This window comes from Narcine bancroftii, chromosome 8, assembly GCF_036971445.1.
Source record: "Narcine bancroftii isolate sNarBan1 chromosome 8, sNarBan1.hap1, whole genome shotgun sequence".
Lineage (NCBI taxonomy): Eukaryota > Metazoa > Chordata > Chondrichthyes > Torpediniformes > Narcinidae > Narcine > Narcine bancroftii.
In genome coordinates, this window is record NC_091476.1 from 74591005 (window position 1) to 74609081 (window position 18077).

General features: G+C 43.4%; 1 protein-coding gene across 7 annotated transcripts in view; it reads left to right on the top strand.

Annotated features, from left to right (window-relative positions):
• pola2 (polymerase (DNA directed), alpha 2) overlaps positions 1-18077 on the top strand; it is an 89616-nt gene that overhangs the window by 36769 nt on the left and 34770 nt on the right. For all 7 annotated transcript variants that reach the window (XM_069894166.1, XM_069894162.1, XM_069894164.1 and 4 more), the window contains 7 exons: positions 2490-2578; positions 7299-7454; positions 9566-9628; positions 10372-10432; positions 11772-11896; positions 16844-16882; positions 17466-17539. In XM_069894166.1, the coding sequence (XP_069750267.1) occupies positions 2490-2578; positions 7299-7454; positions 9566-9628; positions 10372-10432; positions 11772-11896; positions 16844-16882; positions 17466-17539 (607 nt within the window). The remainder of the gene's footprint in view (positions 1-2489; positions 2579-7298; positions 7455-9565; positions 9629-10371; positions 10433-11771; positions 11897-16843; positions 16883-17465; positions 17540-18077) is intronic.

Sequence of the window (18077 nt, forward strand, 5' to 3'; positions counted from 1 at the left end):
TAATGAGATACTTGTCTATTTCTTATTTAAATACTCCCAGTGATCTGGCTTCCACTGCTGTATGGGGCAGCGAGTTCCACAGATCCATGACCTTCTGGCTAAAGAAGTTCTTCCTAATCTCTGTTTTATATGACTATGACCCCTTGTCCTTGATTGACCCCTTGTCCTTGATTCACCCATCAAGGGAAACATCTTACCCGCATCCACCCTATCTAAACCCTTCAATATACAAAAAGCCTCCATGAGATCTCCTCTCATTCACCTATACTCCAATGAATACAACCCAAGAGCTGTCAAACGCTCCTCGTACATCAGCCCTTGCATTCCGGGAATCATCCTGGTAAATCTCCACTGCACCCTCTCCAACAACATCACATCCTTTCTAAGATTGGGGATCCAAAAGTGCACACAGTTCTTTAAATGGGGTCTCACCAGTGCCATAGAGCCTCATCAACACCTCTTTACTCTTGGACACTATTCCTCTTGAAATGAAGGCCAACGTAGCATTCACTTTCTTCACTACCAATTTCACCTGGTCATTAACTTTTAGATTTCCCTGCACGATGACCCCCAGGTCCCTTTGCACATCTGAGGTCTGAATTTTCTCCTCATCCAAACAGTATTCTGCCTGTTTGTTTCCACTGCCAAAGTGTACAACTGTACATTTCTCGATGTTGAATCTTATCTGTCATAATTTTGCCCAGTCTCCTAATCTGTCTATATCCTTCTGCAACTTTATGCTTTCTACTTCTTTCTTTCTTCTTTGGCTTGGCTTCGCGGACGAAGATTTATGGAGGGGGTAAATGTCCACGTCAGCTGCAGGCTTGTTTGTGGCTGACAAGTCCGATGCGGGACAGGCGGACACGGTTGCAGCGGTTGCAGGGGAAAATTGGTTGGTTGGGGTTGGGTGTTGGATTTTTCCTCCTTTGCCTTTTGTCAGTGAGGTGGGCTCTGCGGTCTTCTTCAAAGGAGGTTGCTGCCCGCCGAACTGTGAGGCGCCAAGATGCACAGTTTGAGGCGATATCAGCCCACTGGCGGTGGCTAGTGGGTTTCTACTACATTGCTATATAAAGTACACAGTTTGACCTGCTGAGTTTCTCCTGTTTCATGTTTTTAGAACTCGCTTGTCTTGTGAGAAGTTTTGGGTTCCTCTTTTAAGGAAAGATGGAAAGTTGGAAGAGGGTTCAGAGGAATTTCACAAGGATGATTCCGGGAATGAAAGGGTTATGATATGAGGAGCATTTGACGGCACTTGGCATGCACTCATTGGAATTTAGGACATTGGGTGGGGGTGGGGGGGGGGGTGGGAGATCTCATTGAAACATTTTGAATGCTGAAAGGCGTAGATGTAGATAGGTCGTTTCCCCACGGTGGGAGAGTCTAGGACAAGGGGGCACAACTTCAGGATTGAAGGGTATCTGCTTAGAACAGACACAGAGGAATTCCTTTAGAGGTGAATCTGTGGAATTTGTTGACACAGGCAGTTGTGGAGGCCAGGTCATTGGGTGTATTTAAGGCAGAGATTGATGGGTTCTTGATTAGCCAAGGCATCAAAGGTTATGGGAGAAGGCTGGGCGGTGGGGGGGTGAGTGGGGGAAATGGATCAGCTGATGATTAGATGGTGGGACAGACTTGATGGGCATAGTAAGCTACTTGGGATCCTACATCTTGTGATCTAATGGACATGGAGCAAGCCAAGAAATGAATGAGGATACTGGCCACCTCATTCAATGGCAGAATTAGCTTGTAGGGTTGAATGATGTCCTGTTCCCAAAGAGCCAAAGGCCTCAGATGGAGATAGATGTCCTTGGCCTTCTTTGGACATTATACACAGTACAGGCCCTTTGGTCCTCGATGTTGTGCTGACCTATGTATTCCTACCAAAAAAAATCCCTTCCTACCTCGTAACCCCCTAATTTTCTTTCTTCAAGTCTATCTGTCCCATTAAGTCTAGTACCCTGAGAAGGGTTCTTCTGCGACCATTCTTGCAAATTAACTCTAAATGTGCATACAGCCAGAGAAGAGCAAGCATGCGATTGTGGAGTAGGGAGTAGATTTAGGACGGAGATGAGGGGGAACTCATTTTCCCAGAGGGTGGAGCATCTGTGGAATTTGCTGCCCGTGGAAGCAGTGGAGGCGACCTCAGTAAACAGATTTAAGATAAGGTTGGAGAGATTTTTGCATCGTCGGGGAATTAAGGGATATGGGGAAAAGGCCAGTCAATGGAGATGAGCCTCTCATCAGATCAACTGTGCTCACATTGACTGGTGGAGCAGGGCTGGACGGCCGACTCCCGCTCCTGTTTCTGATGTTCTTCTTTTCAAAATGTTTTTATTGAGAGCATCATAATCCAGCATTTTTTCTTTTCATTTTGCCCTTTGGACCTGGTTGCTGGGTGGGAGAACCATTTTGTCAACGCGGTTTTGAGTGTGGAAATTGGAGGAATTACCTGTGCCTAACCCCACCTTCTGTTCATGAATCCATCTCAGTTCTCAATAGCCGGATTGAGGATTTGACTCCGTCTTTGACCAGTCACCACCACATTGAGGAATTCAGGCCGGTTGCCATGCCATCTCAGGTAAGTGGTGTTTCTCTGCACCAAAACGTCATGGTGAATTGACCGTAGTGTAAAATCAGCAAACTTGCCATCTGGGAAAGTTATCCCATTAATGAAGCAGTAAAGGTTAAACTGAGTTCATTTCAAGTTGAAACATCAGCAGAATCAGAATCGGGTTTATTGTCATGAAGTTTGTTGTTTTGTGGCAGCGGTATTGTGCAAAATTACTATAAACTGTGAGGAGTCAGCCTACAGGAAGGAGGTTGAAAACTTGGTTGAATGGTACTCCAACAACCTCGCACTCAATGTCACCAAAACTGAAGAGCTGACTATTGATTTATGAAGGGGAAACCATAGGGTTATATGATCAGTGATCATTGGGGGATCAGAGATGGAGAGGTTTAGCAAATTTGAGTTCTTCTAAATCTTTCCTGCACCCGACACACTAATGGCATCGTGAATGAAAACATGTCAGCGCCTCTACTTCCTCAGGAGTTTGTGGAGGTTCGGTATGACATCGGAAACCCTGGCAAATTATAGAGGTGTGGTGGAAAGTGTGCTGACTGGCTGCATCGCAGTCTGGGGACACCAATATCCCCAAGCGGTGCGAGTTAACAACCCTCTGGAGTTTATTCTTAACCTGAGATTTGGCGCCTCCATACCAGACAATGATGGAACTGGCCAGAATAGTCTCCACGGTACCACCTGTAGAAGTTTACAAGGGTTTTTGGTGACATACCAAATCTTCTCAGACACCTCACAAAGTATAGCCGCTGGCCAGCCTTCTTTGCGATTGCATCAACGTGGAGGATTCAGGACAGATCCTTGGAGATGTTGACAACCAGGAATTTTAAATTCTTGACCCTCTCCACTACTGACCCCTCGATGAGGGCTAGGTCGTGTTTCCCTGACTTCTCCTGAAGTCCACAATCATCTCCTTGGTTTTGCTAATGTTGAGTGCAAGGTTGTTGTCGATAAACCATTCAACGAGCTGATCTGTCTCCTTTCATTGTTCAAGTTTGTTTGTTATTTGATTTGGCACAGACTAGAAGGGTTAAAGAGGCCTGTTTCTGTCATATAATTTTCTATGGTTCTATGATCGTACCAATACAACCTGATGGAACAGTGAAAAACACACGTTCCAATATAACCCATGTTCAGATGATCGATTCATATACACTCTACATCAGGTTTCATGTCAAAGTACATACATGACATTACATACAATCCTGAGATTCTTTTTCCTGCAGGCCAGGCAGAATTACCAGTGCAAAAAAAACTACACAACGTACACATGTAAACAGATAAATATAAACAAAATGACTGCAATACAACAGAGGGAAAAAACCGGTAATGTGCCAAGTAAGAGTCCTTAACTGAATCCCTGATTGAGTTTGTTGTTGAGGAGTCTGATGGTGGAGGGGTAGCAGCTGTTCCTGAACCTGGTGGTGCGAGTCTTGTGGCACCGATAACTCTTTCCTGATGGCAGCAGCAAGAACAGAGCGTGTGCTGGGTGGTGTGGATCCTTGATGATTGCTGCTGCTTTCTGATGGTAGCTTTCCCTGTAGACATTCTCAACGGTGGGTAAGGTTTTGCCTGTGATGTCCTGAGCAGTGCCCACTACCTTTTGCGGGGTTTTCTGCTCGGGGGTATCAGTATTTCCATACTAGACCATGATGCAGTTGGTCAGCGCACTTTCCACCACATATGTTCATATATTAAAATAAATATTGTTAATAAATAGGAGGGTTTCAGAGAGTTGTTTCATCAGTCGTTCAGCATTCTCACTGCCCGGAAGAAGCTGTTCCTCAACCTGGTGGTGCTGGCTCTGATCTTCCTGTATCTCTTCCCTGACAGGAGCAGCTGAAAGACACTGTGTGTGGGGGTGGAACAGGTCCTCAATGATTTTGCATGCCATCTTCAGACAACGATCCCAGTAGATCTCGTCGATTAGAGGGGGGGGGGGGGGGAAGGAGACCCTAGTGATCCTCTCAGCCCCTTTTATGGTTCTGTGGATTGACCTCGGATCTAATGCTTTACAGCAACCATACTGCACTGACGCAGCATTGTGTGGCCAGAACTGCATCCATGAATATCACTGGGTATTTAGTGAAATATTTAATTGCCTGATTGAAGAGCAGAGATTGCAGACTCAGCTTTAAGCCTGTGCCTTCTGACATTTTGATTCAGAACTTCAAATCATTTATAATTGAATATTTATTCTGTGCATTTGCACAGTCAATTTGTTTACATTCTCTCTTCTGTTTAGATTTCTTTTTAAAATATTATATTGGCATTTAAAGTCTAAACAATTGAACAGTACAATTCTACAGTGTGCCACAAAATTAGAAAAAAAGACAAATATGATCGTAATTATCGTAAGTAATTAATAAAATAAGCATAACAACAAAAAAAGAAAAAAAAAGTTTTAAAAATTTTCAAACCCCTTCATCGAAGCAACGTTGAGAAAGGAAACATATGAATCAAATGACACCTTCTTGGTTTCCCAGATTCCTGAAGAATGCTAAATCTTAACATAATGATAGTTGTCCATAAATGAGTCTTTTGGAATTTAATATTTAAATCCTTGATCGCACATCTAATTTTTTATCTAAATTTATGGAAGACATAATCTCGTTCAGCCACTGTGCATGTGATGGGGCGTTATCTCTCCATTTTATCAAAATTTCATGTCTGGCCATTAATGAAGTAAAAGATAAAATTTAACTCTGAGTGGAAGTCAGTAAAACATCGCCCTCTTGAGATATTGATGGTAATACATTGTCATTGTGCTGGTCGACCAACCAACGAAACACAATCAGCAGCAATCAGAATTTAATAAAGAGTTACATACATTGCGGTAAAAGCGTACAATAATCCATATCCAATTAAAACCACACTATTTTAAAATGAATTGTTAAAAATGACTGATTATAAAATCCAAGTGCAGCACCACTCAGCGCCTTGAACTGGTGTTTAACGTTGTCACAGCTTCATTAAAAAAGATTCTTCTTAAGCCTACTGGTGTGTGAGTGAAGGCTCCTAATGTCGTCTGTCCGATGGTAGGAGAGTAACTAGTTCCTGGTATGGTGGGTTGCGTCTTTGATAGCATTTCTCGCTCTGCCAAAACATCGTCCCCTATGGATGGATTCGATGGGAGGCAATTGGATTCCGTTGATCCGTTGGGCAGTTTTCACTCCCTGCTGGAGTGCTTTACGATCTTGTTCAGGACAGTTCCCATACCACACAGAAATATTGTATGTCAGCACGCTCTCAACAGTACATCTGTAAAGATTCAACAGTATTCTTGGGCATACTTTTCTTCATCTATCTCAAAAAAAGTAAAGACGTTGTGCCTTTTTGATAAAAATTGATGAACTCAAAGACTAAGTGAGATCAGCAGAGATATGGACCCCCGGGAATTTAAAGCTCTCCACCACCGCTCCATTGATGTCAATTGGGACGTGAGTGTGGCTTCCTGCACGTCTAAAATCTGCCACAATCTTTTTCGTTTGGTATTGAGTAACAGATTGTTCTTGGCACACCACAAGGCTAGGTGCTAAATCTCACCCCACAGGCCATTTTATTGTCCCCTGTAATCAGGCCCACCACCGTGGGGGTCATCTGTGAACTTGATAATTAAATTTGTACCATATATACATAAGAACACAAGTCTGAGGTAAAGATGGAATACAAAAGGGGGCTTGGCACGCAAAAAGAGCAATTAAAGGGCATTGATTTAATTTTAAATTTAAAATCATCCTTCCAAAATTTCTCTAAGCTGGGGCAGGTCCAGAACATGTGAACTAAAGAGGCATCACCTGTTTTACATTTGTCACGTAAAGGATTCATATCTGAATAAAAAACCAAACAGTTTAACTTTAGACATATGTGCTCTATGGACCACTTTAAATTGCAGAACAAAAGGAAATCGTGTTTATCAAATTAAAAATAAAATCCCAAACCTCATTGGAGAGCGAATGGTTCAAATCCTGTTCCCAGGCGTTCTTGATTTTAAGTAAGGAGGCTTGTCTTAAAATAACCACTTTCTCATAGATAGATATTAAGCCTTTATAAGGAGGTTGTAGTCCTTCTTGGGAATAGTATATAATGACCTGTAATTAGAAATTCTACTTCGCCAAATTAAAGAATCTCAGGGTTGTATGTGATGTTATATATGTAATCTGACAATAAATGAATTTGGAGGTGAGACTGGAACAAGGGGACATCACCTCATGATTTAGAGACACAGGCATACATGCATATGGCAAGCCCTTCCGGCCCACGAACTCGTGACGCCCAATTACACCCAATTAACCTACAACTCATGTATGTTTTGAAGGGTGGAAGGAAACCAGAGCACCCAGAGGAAACCCATGCAATCACAGGGAAAACGTACAAACTTCTCACAGACAGTGCCAGATTCCCGGGTCACTAGTGCCGAAACCGCTGCGCTTACTGTGCCACAGAAGTGGTAGCGAATCTATCGAATTCTCTGCCCAAGGAAGCAATAGAGGCCACCTTGTGAAAAGTTTTAGACAGATAAATTTTTAATAATGGGGTGGGGGGTGGGGGGAATTAAGGATCATGGGGATCGTGCGTGCTCTGGTTTCCTCCCAGCCTTCAAAGCATAGACAGTTGTAGGTTAATTTGGACGGAATGGGTTTAAATGGCCTGAATTGGCATGTTGTATATAAAATGTTTTTAAAAATTAATAATTATGCCTTTCAATTCATCACAGGAACCAGTCACGTTTCTGGGTCAAATTGGCTGTGACAGCAATGGAAAACTTAATGCAAAGTCGATGATTTTGCAGGGAGATCTGGAACACTCATCAGGAATGCAAGTGGCTCTGGATCTGTCAGAGTTAAAGGAATATTCCCTCTTCCCCGGGCAGGTAAACAGAGCAGTGCAGCAGCATGCGATTCGCAAGTTGCATGAAATCCACATGTGTTTGAGTTGAAATGTAGGCCCTGATCAAGGTTCATCCACTAGCAGTCGCCTTTCACGTCTCTGAAGGGTCCATGTCATGGTTCAGCTCCAGCAGCTAAGGGACAGAGGACTCTGATCTACGGACTATTCATGGGGCCACACACAGAACTACTGGAAGACAACAATTCAGTGAAAGACTTGTTGAAAGCCAGAACCTGTTAATGGTAAATTTTTAGGGGAAAATATCTCCTTCAGTTTCAACCCAATCCTCTCACACTGGCCACCAAACTTGTTGAACTGTTTGGCGTTCTCCTGAACCTTATCAAGTTCGTCTGACTGTACAGATACAACCCGAAAAAGCAGTGTCTCCAGAATCTGCTCGAGTCATCCCACACTCCCTCTTTACCTTTTATCTTTGAAGTGAACTGCTACATCCTTTATACTATACGGGCTGTTCCCGGATATGCATATAGAGTCTGACATCCAGAACTGCTGGAATTCCATCAGCTCAATGAAAGGCACCCCTGAAACCTGTTGGTCTTCCAGCACACAAGGATGTTGGTGAGGGAATGCTGCCAACTGGCACATTCAAGGCTGCAGGAGTAATTGGTGAGGGACGCACTGAGACATGGTGCAGCCAAAGCGAGGACACTGTGGGGAAGAACCACAGTCTAGAGTCCTTCCGTCACCGGGCATTGAGGGGCTGTGGGAGGGGGAACAATAGAGGGTGGGGGTAATGACAAGGTGGTGGCAGAGGTGTAAATAGAGAGCATGTCTAACAAATGCACAATGATGGAAATGCACAGCAAATACAGGGAAAGATTGAGTAGACTGGGACTTTATTCATTGGAATGTAGAAGGTTGAGGGGGGATTTGATAGAGGTATTTAAAATTATGAAAGGAATAGATAGAGTAGATGTGAATAGGCTCTTTCCCCTGAGGGTAGGGAAGATTGGAACAAGGGGTCATAAGTTAAGGGTTAGGGGGCAAAACTTTAGAAGTAATATAAGAGAATGCTTCTTCACTCAGAGAGTGGTGGCTGAGTGGAAAGATCTACCAGAAGAGGTAGTTGCAGCAGTGTCAATTCTGTAATTTAAGAGGTTAGATGAGTACATGGATGTGAGGGGGTTGGAGGGTTATGGGCAGGGAGCAGGTAGGTGGAACTATTTGGAGTTTCACGTAAATCGCTGCGGTCTAGAAGGGCCGATTATGGCCTGGTTCCGTACTGTAATTGTTATTTGACACTAATGGTGTGAAGAGACTGAACTATTCTTTTTTGTAAATAATTTATTGTGAATAAAGTCTATTTTAGAGGGGGGGAAAGTTATGGATACAAATAAAAACTGGAAAACAAAATAAGGGACACTTTTTCTTAGTTAAAAATGTAAAGGGTTTTCTGAGACCACTGACGATCTCCAGCTGTTATTTAAAATTTAAATTTAGGCATACAACAGAGTAACAAGGTCATGTCGGCCCACAAGTCTGTGTTGCCCAAATACCCCAGTTGACCTACAACCCCTCTGGTACATTTGAAGGGTGGGAGGAAACTGGAGGAAAACCATGCAGACACAGGGAGAACCTATGAACTCCTTTCAGTCAGCGCCAGATCCGAACCCTGGACCTGATCACAAGCGCTGTAACAACTACGTGAGCTGTGCCGCTCACGTAACCGCATCCGAAAGGAGTTTGTAAGTTCACCCCGTGACTGTGTGGGTTTCCTCCGGGTGCTCCCGTTTCCTCCCACATTCCAAAATCAATAGGGTTAGTAGGTGAATTAGTCTGAGGGGTGTAATTGGGCGGCGCAGGCTCATGGGCCGGAAGGGGCTGTTACCGAACTGTATCTCAAACTGTGAACAGCCTTTGTTGTCTGCTGCCTCATTGATCGTTTAAAATAATGAATAAGATAGAAGTAGGGAGGTTGGAACTAGGGAACAGGATTTAGGGTGGTAGATTTAGGATGGAAATGAGGAGGAACTCCCAGAGAGTGGCGTATCCATGGAGTTCCTTGCCTAAGGAAGCAGTAGAGGTCACCTCATTAAAAATTGGTTTAAGGCACAGTTGGATTTTTCTTTCCAGGTGTTGGCTCTGAACGGGATAAACAGCACTGGCCGGAGAATCGTGGTTTCCCAGATATACGAGGTCAGTGGTTGGTGCCTTTGTCCATTGTTCTGACTTCACACAAGGACTGCCTACTCAATCACAGTCGCTTGTTTCTGCATGAGGATCACCATGAATATTTATTTTCCATCTACATTAAAACCTGGTATCTGACACCAATAAAGCCTATTAATAAAGATATGGACTCTTACTAGGCAGGGTCAGGGAGACATTTTGGGAGAGTCGCCCCAGCGTCCTGGGGTGCTGCCATTTTATTCAAACACAACTTTATTGCAACAGCTGCTGCATAAGTGGGATGTTCCTCTGGCTAATAGTTTGCTCCCATCTTCACTAAGGGGTGGTGTGTTGCTTCGGAGAACATTTACTTTGTAAACTTTTGATTGTTTATTTATTTGTTTCCCTCTTTTTTTTGACGATTGCTTGAATTCCCAATTTTAGTGATCTTACTGTTATGACAATAAATATATCATTATTTACCAACAGTTGTTCTTGGTCGCACTGCCTTTGCCAGTCCAGGTGCTGGCCTGGATATTTTAATGTGGCGAGGTGCTCCGTCTTCACAACCCCCCCCCCCTTGGGCTGTGTTCAGACTCCGGCTGTTTCCCGTGGCCTCTGCGGGTGGGTCCCCTGCACCGCTCCTCTGAGCTGGTTCCCCTCGTGCCAGGGGCTGTAAAGTGACCCAAGGAGAAAATTCCCTGAGTTTTTATCATGTCGATCACTTGCTTCTCACAGTGAGCAAGTTTCTGCTGTGCTTCTGTTTGCAGGCTGTCTCGTTGCCTTTCTACAGTCCGGAGAGGGAATTGGAAGAGGAGGACGACTTGGAAGGTGCGTGAATAACGTTCAAGGCTATATATAACACTGGGACAAAAACTATGTTTTATTTTCTCGTAGATTTATTGGTGATTATCTTTGGTTGGGTGGCACAGTTAGCGAAATGCTATTACACCGGCAGCTGGTTCGAATCTGGTGCTGTTTGTAAGGAGTTTGTATGTTCTCCCCGTGACCCACGTGCATTTCCTCTGGGTGCTCTGGTTTTCTCAAAGTATACAGGGTTGTAGGTTAATTTGGGTGTAATTGGGTGGTATGAATTTAAATGGCTGGAAAAAGCTCCTACACAGAGTTGTAAAATTTTTAAAAAATTAACATTTTTAATTTTTACTTATCGGTAATGCAAAAATCTACTCAAGAAAGAAGTGCAAATAAACTGTAAAATCTAGAAAATAAATATTCATTAATGAATAATGTGAAAAGTAAGAATCTTTAAACGAGTCCCTGATTGAGTTTGTTGTTGCGGGGTGCGAGTCTTATGGCACCTACACCTCTTTCCCGATGGCAGCAGCAGGAACAGAGCGTGTGCTGGGTGGTGTGGATCCTTGATGATCGCTGCTGCTCTCCGATGGCAGCTTTCCATGACATTCTCGATGGTGGGGAGAGTTTTTGCCTGTGATGTCCTGGGCTGTGTCCACTACCTTTTGCAGGGGTTTGCGCTCAGGGTATTGGTGTCCCCGTACCAGACCATAATGCAGCACCCTCTCAACCTGTAGAAATTTTCCAGGGTTTTCCAAGTCATACTGAACCTCCACAAACTCCTGAGGAACTTGTGGCTGAAGTCCTTTCTTCACGATGTGTTGGGTCTAGGGAAGGAATTTTTTAAAATGTAAAATGTAAAAAATATAGATAGTTTGGCCTTTTACCCCCAAACATCTCTTACGCTTTCCCTGCCAGAGGTTGCAGTATGTTTTATACCAAAATCTGTCATAATTGAAATCCTCTATTGGATCATCTCTTAATCTCTTAATTACACAAAGTCTGTTAGATTGTGGCTCTTTGTGTAATTAAGAGAGGATCTTTCCGCAACGAGCATCTCTTCATCATTTTCCAGGTGATCCATTTCATTTGGAAGGGCACAAATTGATGTGTGCCTGTTGTTAAGAGATGTAGTATGTTCTATAGCGTGCGGCTTGGTGTAGAAGAATCTGTGAGATGTGATTTCTCTGGAGTAAAGCACAGTAGTGTTTGACTGATTCGCAATAACGTTTCCTGTGGATCAGATGGACTGGACTGCTGGGGTGGGGAGGCGGCAAGTTGGGGGGGGCGGGGAAGAGCGCGGGGTTTTGGTGTCAAATGGAAGTTGAAGTTGATGAGCTGTGAATGATGTCTCCAGGCGCGGAGCCGCAGATGGTTCTTGTGGCCTGCGGACCGTACACCACCTCGGATAGCATCACCTACGACCCCATGATGGACCTTATAGATGTCATCAACAAGGACCAACCAGATGTCTGCATACTGGTGAGTTACCCCTTCAGTTCTACTCATGTACCGTGACCATCTGCCAAACGTTGGCTTTTGTATGCCGACCCCCTCCCATTTTGTGCCCTAGCTCACCAGCAGTAAGGCCTGTGTGTGCCTTTGTGAAAATCCATGACCTTTCAGGTGTGTAGGAGATTGTTAATCAGTGGAGGGTGGAAGAAGTTTTGTTCCCGCTCTCACTAGGTCAGCATTCTGACCTGTCAAACTAACTCAGAATCTAGTTTATTGTCATGCACATGTTGTTGTTTTGTGGCAGCAGTCTTGTGCAATACAGGTGAAAAATTGCTATAAATTACAATCATGTAAATGAAAGATTTTTTTTTAAATAGAGGGGGGGCCTGGTTAGCACAACACTGTCATGGCGCTAGCATTCGGGACAGGGTTTCAATCCGGCACTGTAAGGAATTTGTACGTTCTCCCTGTGCCTGCATGGGTTTTCCCCGGGGCCTCTGGTTTCAGTTCAAAACGTACCAGGGGTGTAGGTTAATTAGATGTAATTAGGTAGCACGGGCTCTTGGGCTGAAAAGGCCTGTTACCATGCTGAATCTAAATTTAAATTAAAACAAAAAATTAGTGCAATGATGAGGAAAAAGTGAGGTTGTGTCCATAATTACAATTTCCATTTAGGAATCTGATGGCGGAGGGGAAGAAGCTGGCCTTGTGCCGCTGGGTGCTTGTCTCCAGGCTCAAGCACGTCCTTTCCAATGGTAGCAGTGAGAAGAGGGCATGGCCTGGGTGGTAGGAGTCCTTGAGGATAGAAGCTAGGGGAACCGTCTCTTAAAAGATAATGGAGTAGACTAATGCCCGTGATGGCACTGGCCGAGTTTACAACTCTCTGTAGCCTGTTCTTGTCCTGTGCATTGGCACATCCATGCCAGATGCAACTAGTCAGAAAGCTGTCCACGGTACGCCAGTAGAAATTTGGAGACATTCCAAATCTCCTAATGCCACTGGCGAGCCTTCATGATTGCATTGGCATGATGGCCCCAGGATAGATCTTCAGAGATGTTGATACCCAGGAATGAGCTGACCCCTCAATGAAGACTGGTTTGGGTTCCCCAGGTTTCCCCTTCCTGGTCCACAATGAATTCCTTAGTTTTACTAATGGTGAATGCAACCAGCTGATCTTTCTCCCTCCTGCACGCTTCCACGTTGCCACCTGATTCTGCCGACAACTATGGTGTCATCAGCACATTTGCAGATGACCTTTCAATTGTACCTGTGATGGGTGTAGAGAGAGTAGAGCTGTGAGTTAAGCACACATGCTTTTTAAAAAATTTTTAAATTTTTCACACTATGAACCATATCCATCAAATACACACAAACATTTCCCTCTTGAATATACACAGTGGCTTTTTTTCCCCTCCCTTCCCTCCCCCCTCCAAACCCATTAAACGTTCAACATATACAATACAATAAACCCATTAAACAATGTCATCACACAATGAAAAATAAACAAGAAAATTGGATCAGGTCATTTTATCTTCTTCTCATTTTATCATTTTAGGGGGTGGAGGTCCTATTGTGTTCCATGTACGGTCACAAATTTGTTCAAATAATGTGATTTTATTTTTTTAATTATATGTTATTTTTTTCCAATGGAATACATTTATTCATTTCCATGTACCATTGCTGTACTCTCAGGTTCTCTTCCATTTTCCAAGTTGACATTATACATTTTTTTGCTACTGCTAAGGCTATCATAATAAATCTTATCAAATTTGAGGCCTAATTCCTTACTTCTTATATTACTTAGAAGAAAGATCTCTGGATTTTTTGGTATGTTATTTTTTGTGATTTTATTTAATACCTGATTTAGATCTTCCCAAAACATTTTCACTTTCTCACATGCCCAAATTGCATGTACTGTTGTTCCCGTTTCCTTCTTGCAGCAAAAACATCTATCTGATAATGTTGGATCCCATTCTTTTAACTTTTGAGGCGTGATATATAACCTGTGTAACCAATTATACTGTATCATGTGTAACCTTGTGTTTATTATATTCTTCATAGTTCCAGAACATAACTTTTCCCATGTTTCATTTTTTATTTTTATGTTTAAGTCCTTTTCCCGCTTTTGTTTAGGTTTATAGCTTATTTCATCATTTTCCTTCTCTTGTATCTTAATGTACATGTTTGTTATAAATCTTTTAATTATCATTGTGTCTGTAATCACATATTCAAAGCTGCTTCCTTCTGGTAATCTCAGTCTGTTTCCCAATTTATCCTTTCAATAAACTTTCAGTTGATGATATGCAAACATTGTACCTTGAGTTATTCCATATTTGTACTTCATTTGTTCAAATGATAATAAATTATTTCCCAAAAAACAATTTTCTATTCTTTTAATTCCTTTTCTCTCCCATTCTCTAAAGGAAAGGTTATTTATTGTGAAAAGGATTAGTTGATTTTGCATCAATAATAATTTTGGTAGTTGGTAATTTGTTTTTTTTCCTTTCTACATGAATCTTCTTCCATATGTTGAGTAAATGGTGAACTATATTGCACCAGTTTTTCATCCCACTTATAAAGTTTATGTTCTGGTACCTTCTCCCCTATTTTATCTAGCTCCATCTTGGTCCAATCTGGTTTTTCCCTTGTTTGATAAAAATCTGATAGATACCTTAATTGTGCTGCTTTATAGTAATTTTTAAAGTTTGGTAGCTGCAAACCACCTTGTTTGTACCACTGTTAATTTATCTAGTGCTATCCTCGGTTTCCCCCCCTTTCCATAAGAATTTCCTTATAATTCTCTTTAGTTCATTGAAGAATTTCTCTGTTAAAGGAATTGATAATGATTGAAATAGGTATTGTATCCTTGGGAAGACATTCATTTTAATGCAATTTACCCTCCCTATCAATGTTAGTGGCAATTCTTTCCAATGTTCTAAGTCATCCTGTAATTTCTTCATTAATGGCTGATAATTTAGTTTGTATAAGTGGCCTAACTTATTATCTAATCTAATACCTAGGTATTGGATTGCTTGTGTTTGCCATTTAAATGGTGATTCTTTTTTAAACTCTATGTAATCCGCATTACTCATTGGCATCGCTTCACATTTATTTGCGTTGATCTTGTACCCCGATATTTCTCCATATTCCTTCAATTTCTTGTGTAGTTCTTTTATTGATATTTCTGGTTCTGTTAAGTATAGTATGATGTCATTTGCAAATAAACTGATTTTATATTCCTTCTCCTTTATTTTTGTCCCTTTTATTTTATTTTCTGTTTTTATTAGTTCTGCCAATGGTTCTATAGCTAAAGCGAAAAGGCACACATGCTTGAGGTGCTCCTGTGTTCATTGTCACGAGCATAGTGTCTGAACATAGCAGCTATTGTTCAAGCACTGATCTCTGAGCTGCAATGTAGCTGGGCCATCTTCAGTCAGCACACAGACACGCAGGAGACTGCAGACACTGGAATCTGTAGAACCATCTGCTGAATGAACTCAACAGTTTCCGTGGGAGACAAAGAATGGTCAGCGTTTCGGGCTCCATGAGGCTCTGGCTTGAAACATGTACCAATCTCTTTTTTCCACTGATGCTGCTCAGCAGTTGGCTAATAATCCCTGAAATGTACTCTGTGCTACTCCAGCCCCATTGTAAGATCATAAGATATAGGAGCAGAAATAGGCCCTTCAGCCCATTGAGATTGCCCCGCGATTTAATCATGAGCTGATCCATTCTCCCCCTCAGCCCCACTGCCTGGCCTTCTCCCCATAACCTCTGATGCTCTGGAGAACCTATCAATCTCTACCTTAAATCCCTTTAATTTTTTTAAATTATACATACAGCATGGTAACAGGCCACTTTGGCCCATGAGTCCGTGCCGCCCAATTAACACCGAATCAGCCTTAAACCCCGGTACTCCTTACAGAGGGTACGGGATTCGAACCCAAGTCCTGATTGCTGGCACTGTAAAGGCATTGCGCTAACCGCTATACCAACTGTGCCACCCCTACTGTTGGATGGAGCAAGATGGGCCAAAGGGCCTGGTTCTGTGCTGTAGACGTGAAAACACAATGGTGGAGAAACTCAGCAGGTCAAACAGTGTCCTTTATATCTCTCATGGCCCATCCCTTCACAAGCGAAGATGAACACGGTGCTTTGTTGCTCTTCTGCCCTCACAGAACTTTTGTTCTGTTTTCCATGGAGCTTTAGGCACCATGTGCTGGTGCAAGGACTTGGAGGCGAGTGCTTGCCCAGGACAAACCCTCCCTCTGGGTCCCACGCCACTGGCCTGGCGGTGTGCGAGGCACGACAGCCAGAGTGACGTGGTCTGTTCCAAGACCACGCTCGCTGGCCGTTGTCCTTACGGATCCTTCGCCCATCGAGTTTGCGGCTGCAGACTGTTAGGGAAACTGTTTCCTGCGCTCCATCACAGACTAGCATGTGCTATTTGCCCATAGCTGGGGCCCTTTCCAGGTACTGACGGCTGGACGAGCCGAGCCCGGGGATTTGAAGTCAGAGTTGCCTTCTCCTAGCCTTTGCCTGAAGAGGCAAAACCTGCAAGGCAGCAGGTGGTCCTTTATATACAGAACCCATATCTTGGGCTTGAGCTTCCATCAAGGTAAGATTAAAATGTAGACAGGCACCAGAACAAAAATGAGCAAAATATAGACAGGTGTCTAACTACATTCTACTCCTACCTTGATGAAGGGCTCAAGCCCAAAATGTAGATTGTATTTATTTACCTTTGCGTGACCTGCTGAGTTTCTCTAGCATTGTGTTTTTACTTCAGTCACGGTATCTGCAGACTTTTGTGTTTTACTCCTGGGCTCTAGAATCCGACATTCAATATATTAGAACCTCCGGCTCGCTTTTATCGTGGAATTTGGATTTTCCTAACTCCTTAATCCTATCCCAGATGCCAGATGTCTCTTGTGAGCAACTTACAACCTTTTCCAATGTTCTTCTCTCCTTCAGTTGGGGCCATTTGTGGACAGCAAGCACGAGCAGATTGAGGTGAGATCTTGTTCAGGGATGAGTTCGTTCAGGTGCTTGGCAAAGGATCTCGAGGGGAACTGATCGGATTATTTTGATGCTGTGTTCTTAAGGGGGATCTCCAACAGGACAGGGCAGGGGATTCATTTAATGAGGGAGAAGCACAAAGGCACAGCTCTTGAGTGGCACATTGGCACCGAGAGTAGAAGTGCTACCTCCGCGTTACGGGCATGGTTCCATCTTGACCTCCAGTGTGGAGTTTGTATGTACTCCCTGTAACGGTGGGAGGCACTGTCTCATGGGAAAGTGCCGAGGGAGTGTTGGCGTGTGGAAGGGATAGTGCCATCTGGTTGGAGGAGGGAGTGTCATGGGAGGGGCGGTGAGGAGGGACGCCGTGGGAGGGGTGATGAGGAGGGAGTGCGGGGGAGTGACGCTGAGGATACATATGCAGTATATATGCTGAAAGATGCTGTGTGCAGGGTAGTAGGGGTCTTCAAGGATTTTGCAAGCCCTCTTCAAACAACGATCCCTGGTAGATCACGTCATTGGGGTAGGTGGGGAGATCAAAGGACTCCTTTCATTATTTCTCTTTTCTTGTTCCCAGAACTGCCAGCTAACCGTGACGTTCCAGGAAGTTTTTAAACAATGCATGAAGGGGATTGTGGAAGGAACGAGGAGGTATGCGCCCTCCATTATTTAACCAGTTAAACCAGTCAAAGAATGTACAATTATAAACACTGCAATTGATGGCAAGTAGCTGGGGGTGCAGGAGAGGGATTGTGTGCCACAAGAGGGAGAGGTGAGAGGTGTTTCACGTGATCAATCACAGATTGTTCATTTTTATTTATCATCTGATTGCACAAGTACAATCCGACCAAACAACATTCTCTGGAATACAGCTAGGTATAACGCATATACTCTCCTCCACATTGGAGAGCCGAGGCTCAGATTGGGAGATCGATTCGTTGAGCACCTCAGCTCTGTTCGCCACAGTAGCGTGAATCTCCCAGTGGCCACCTACTTCATTTCCCCATCCCATTCTCTTGCTGATGTGTCTCTCCATGGCCTTGTGCTCTGCCAGACTGCAAATTTGAGAAATCGCACATCATATTCTGTTTGGGCACCCTCCAACCAGATACCATAACATCAACTTTTTCAGTTACCATTAGAACCTCCCCTTCCTTCCCCCAACCTTTCTCTATGTCTCCTTTCCTCC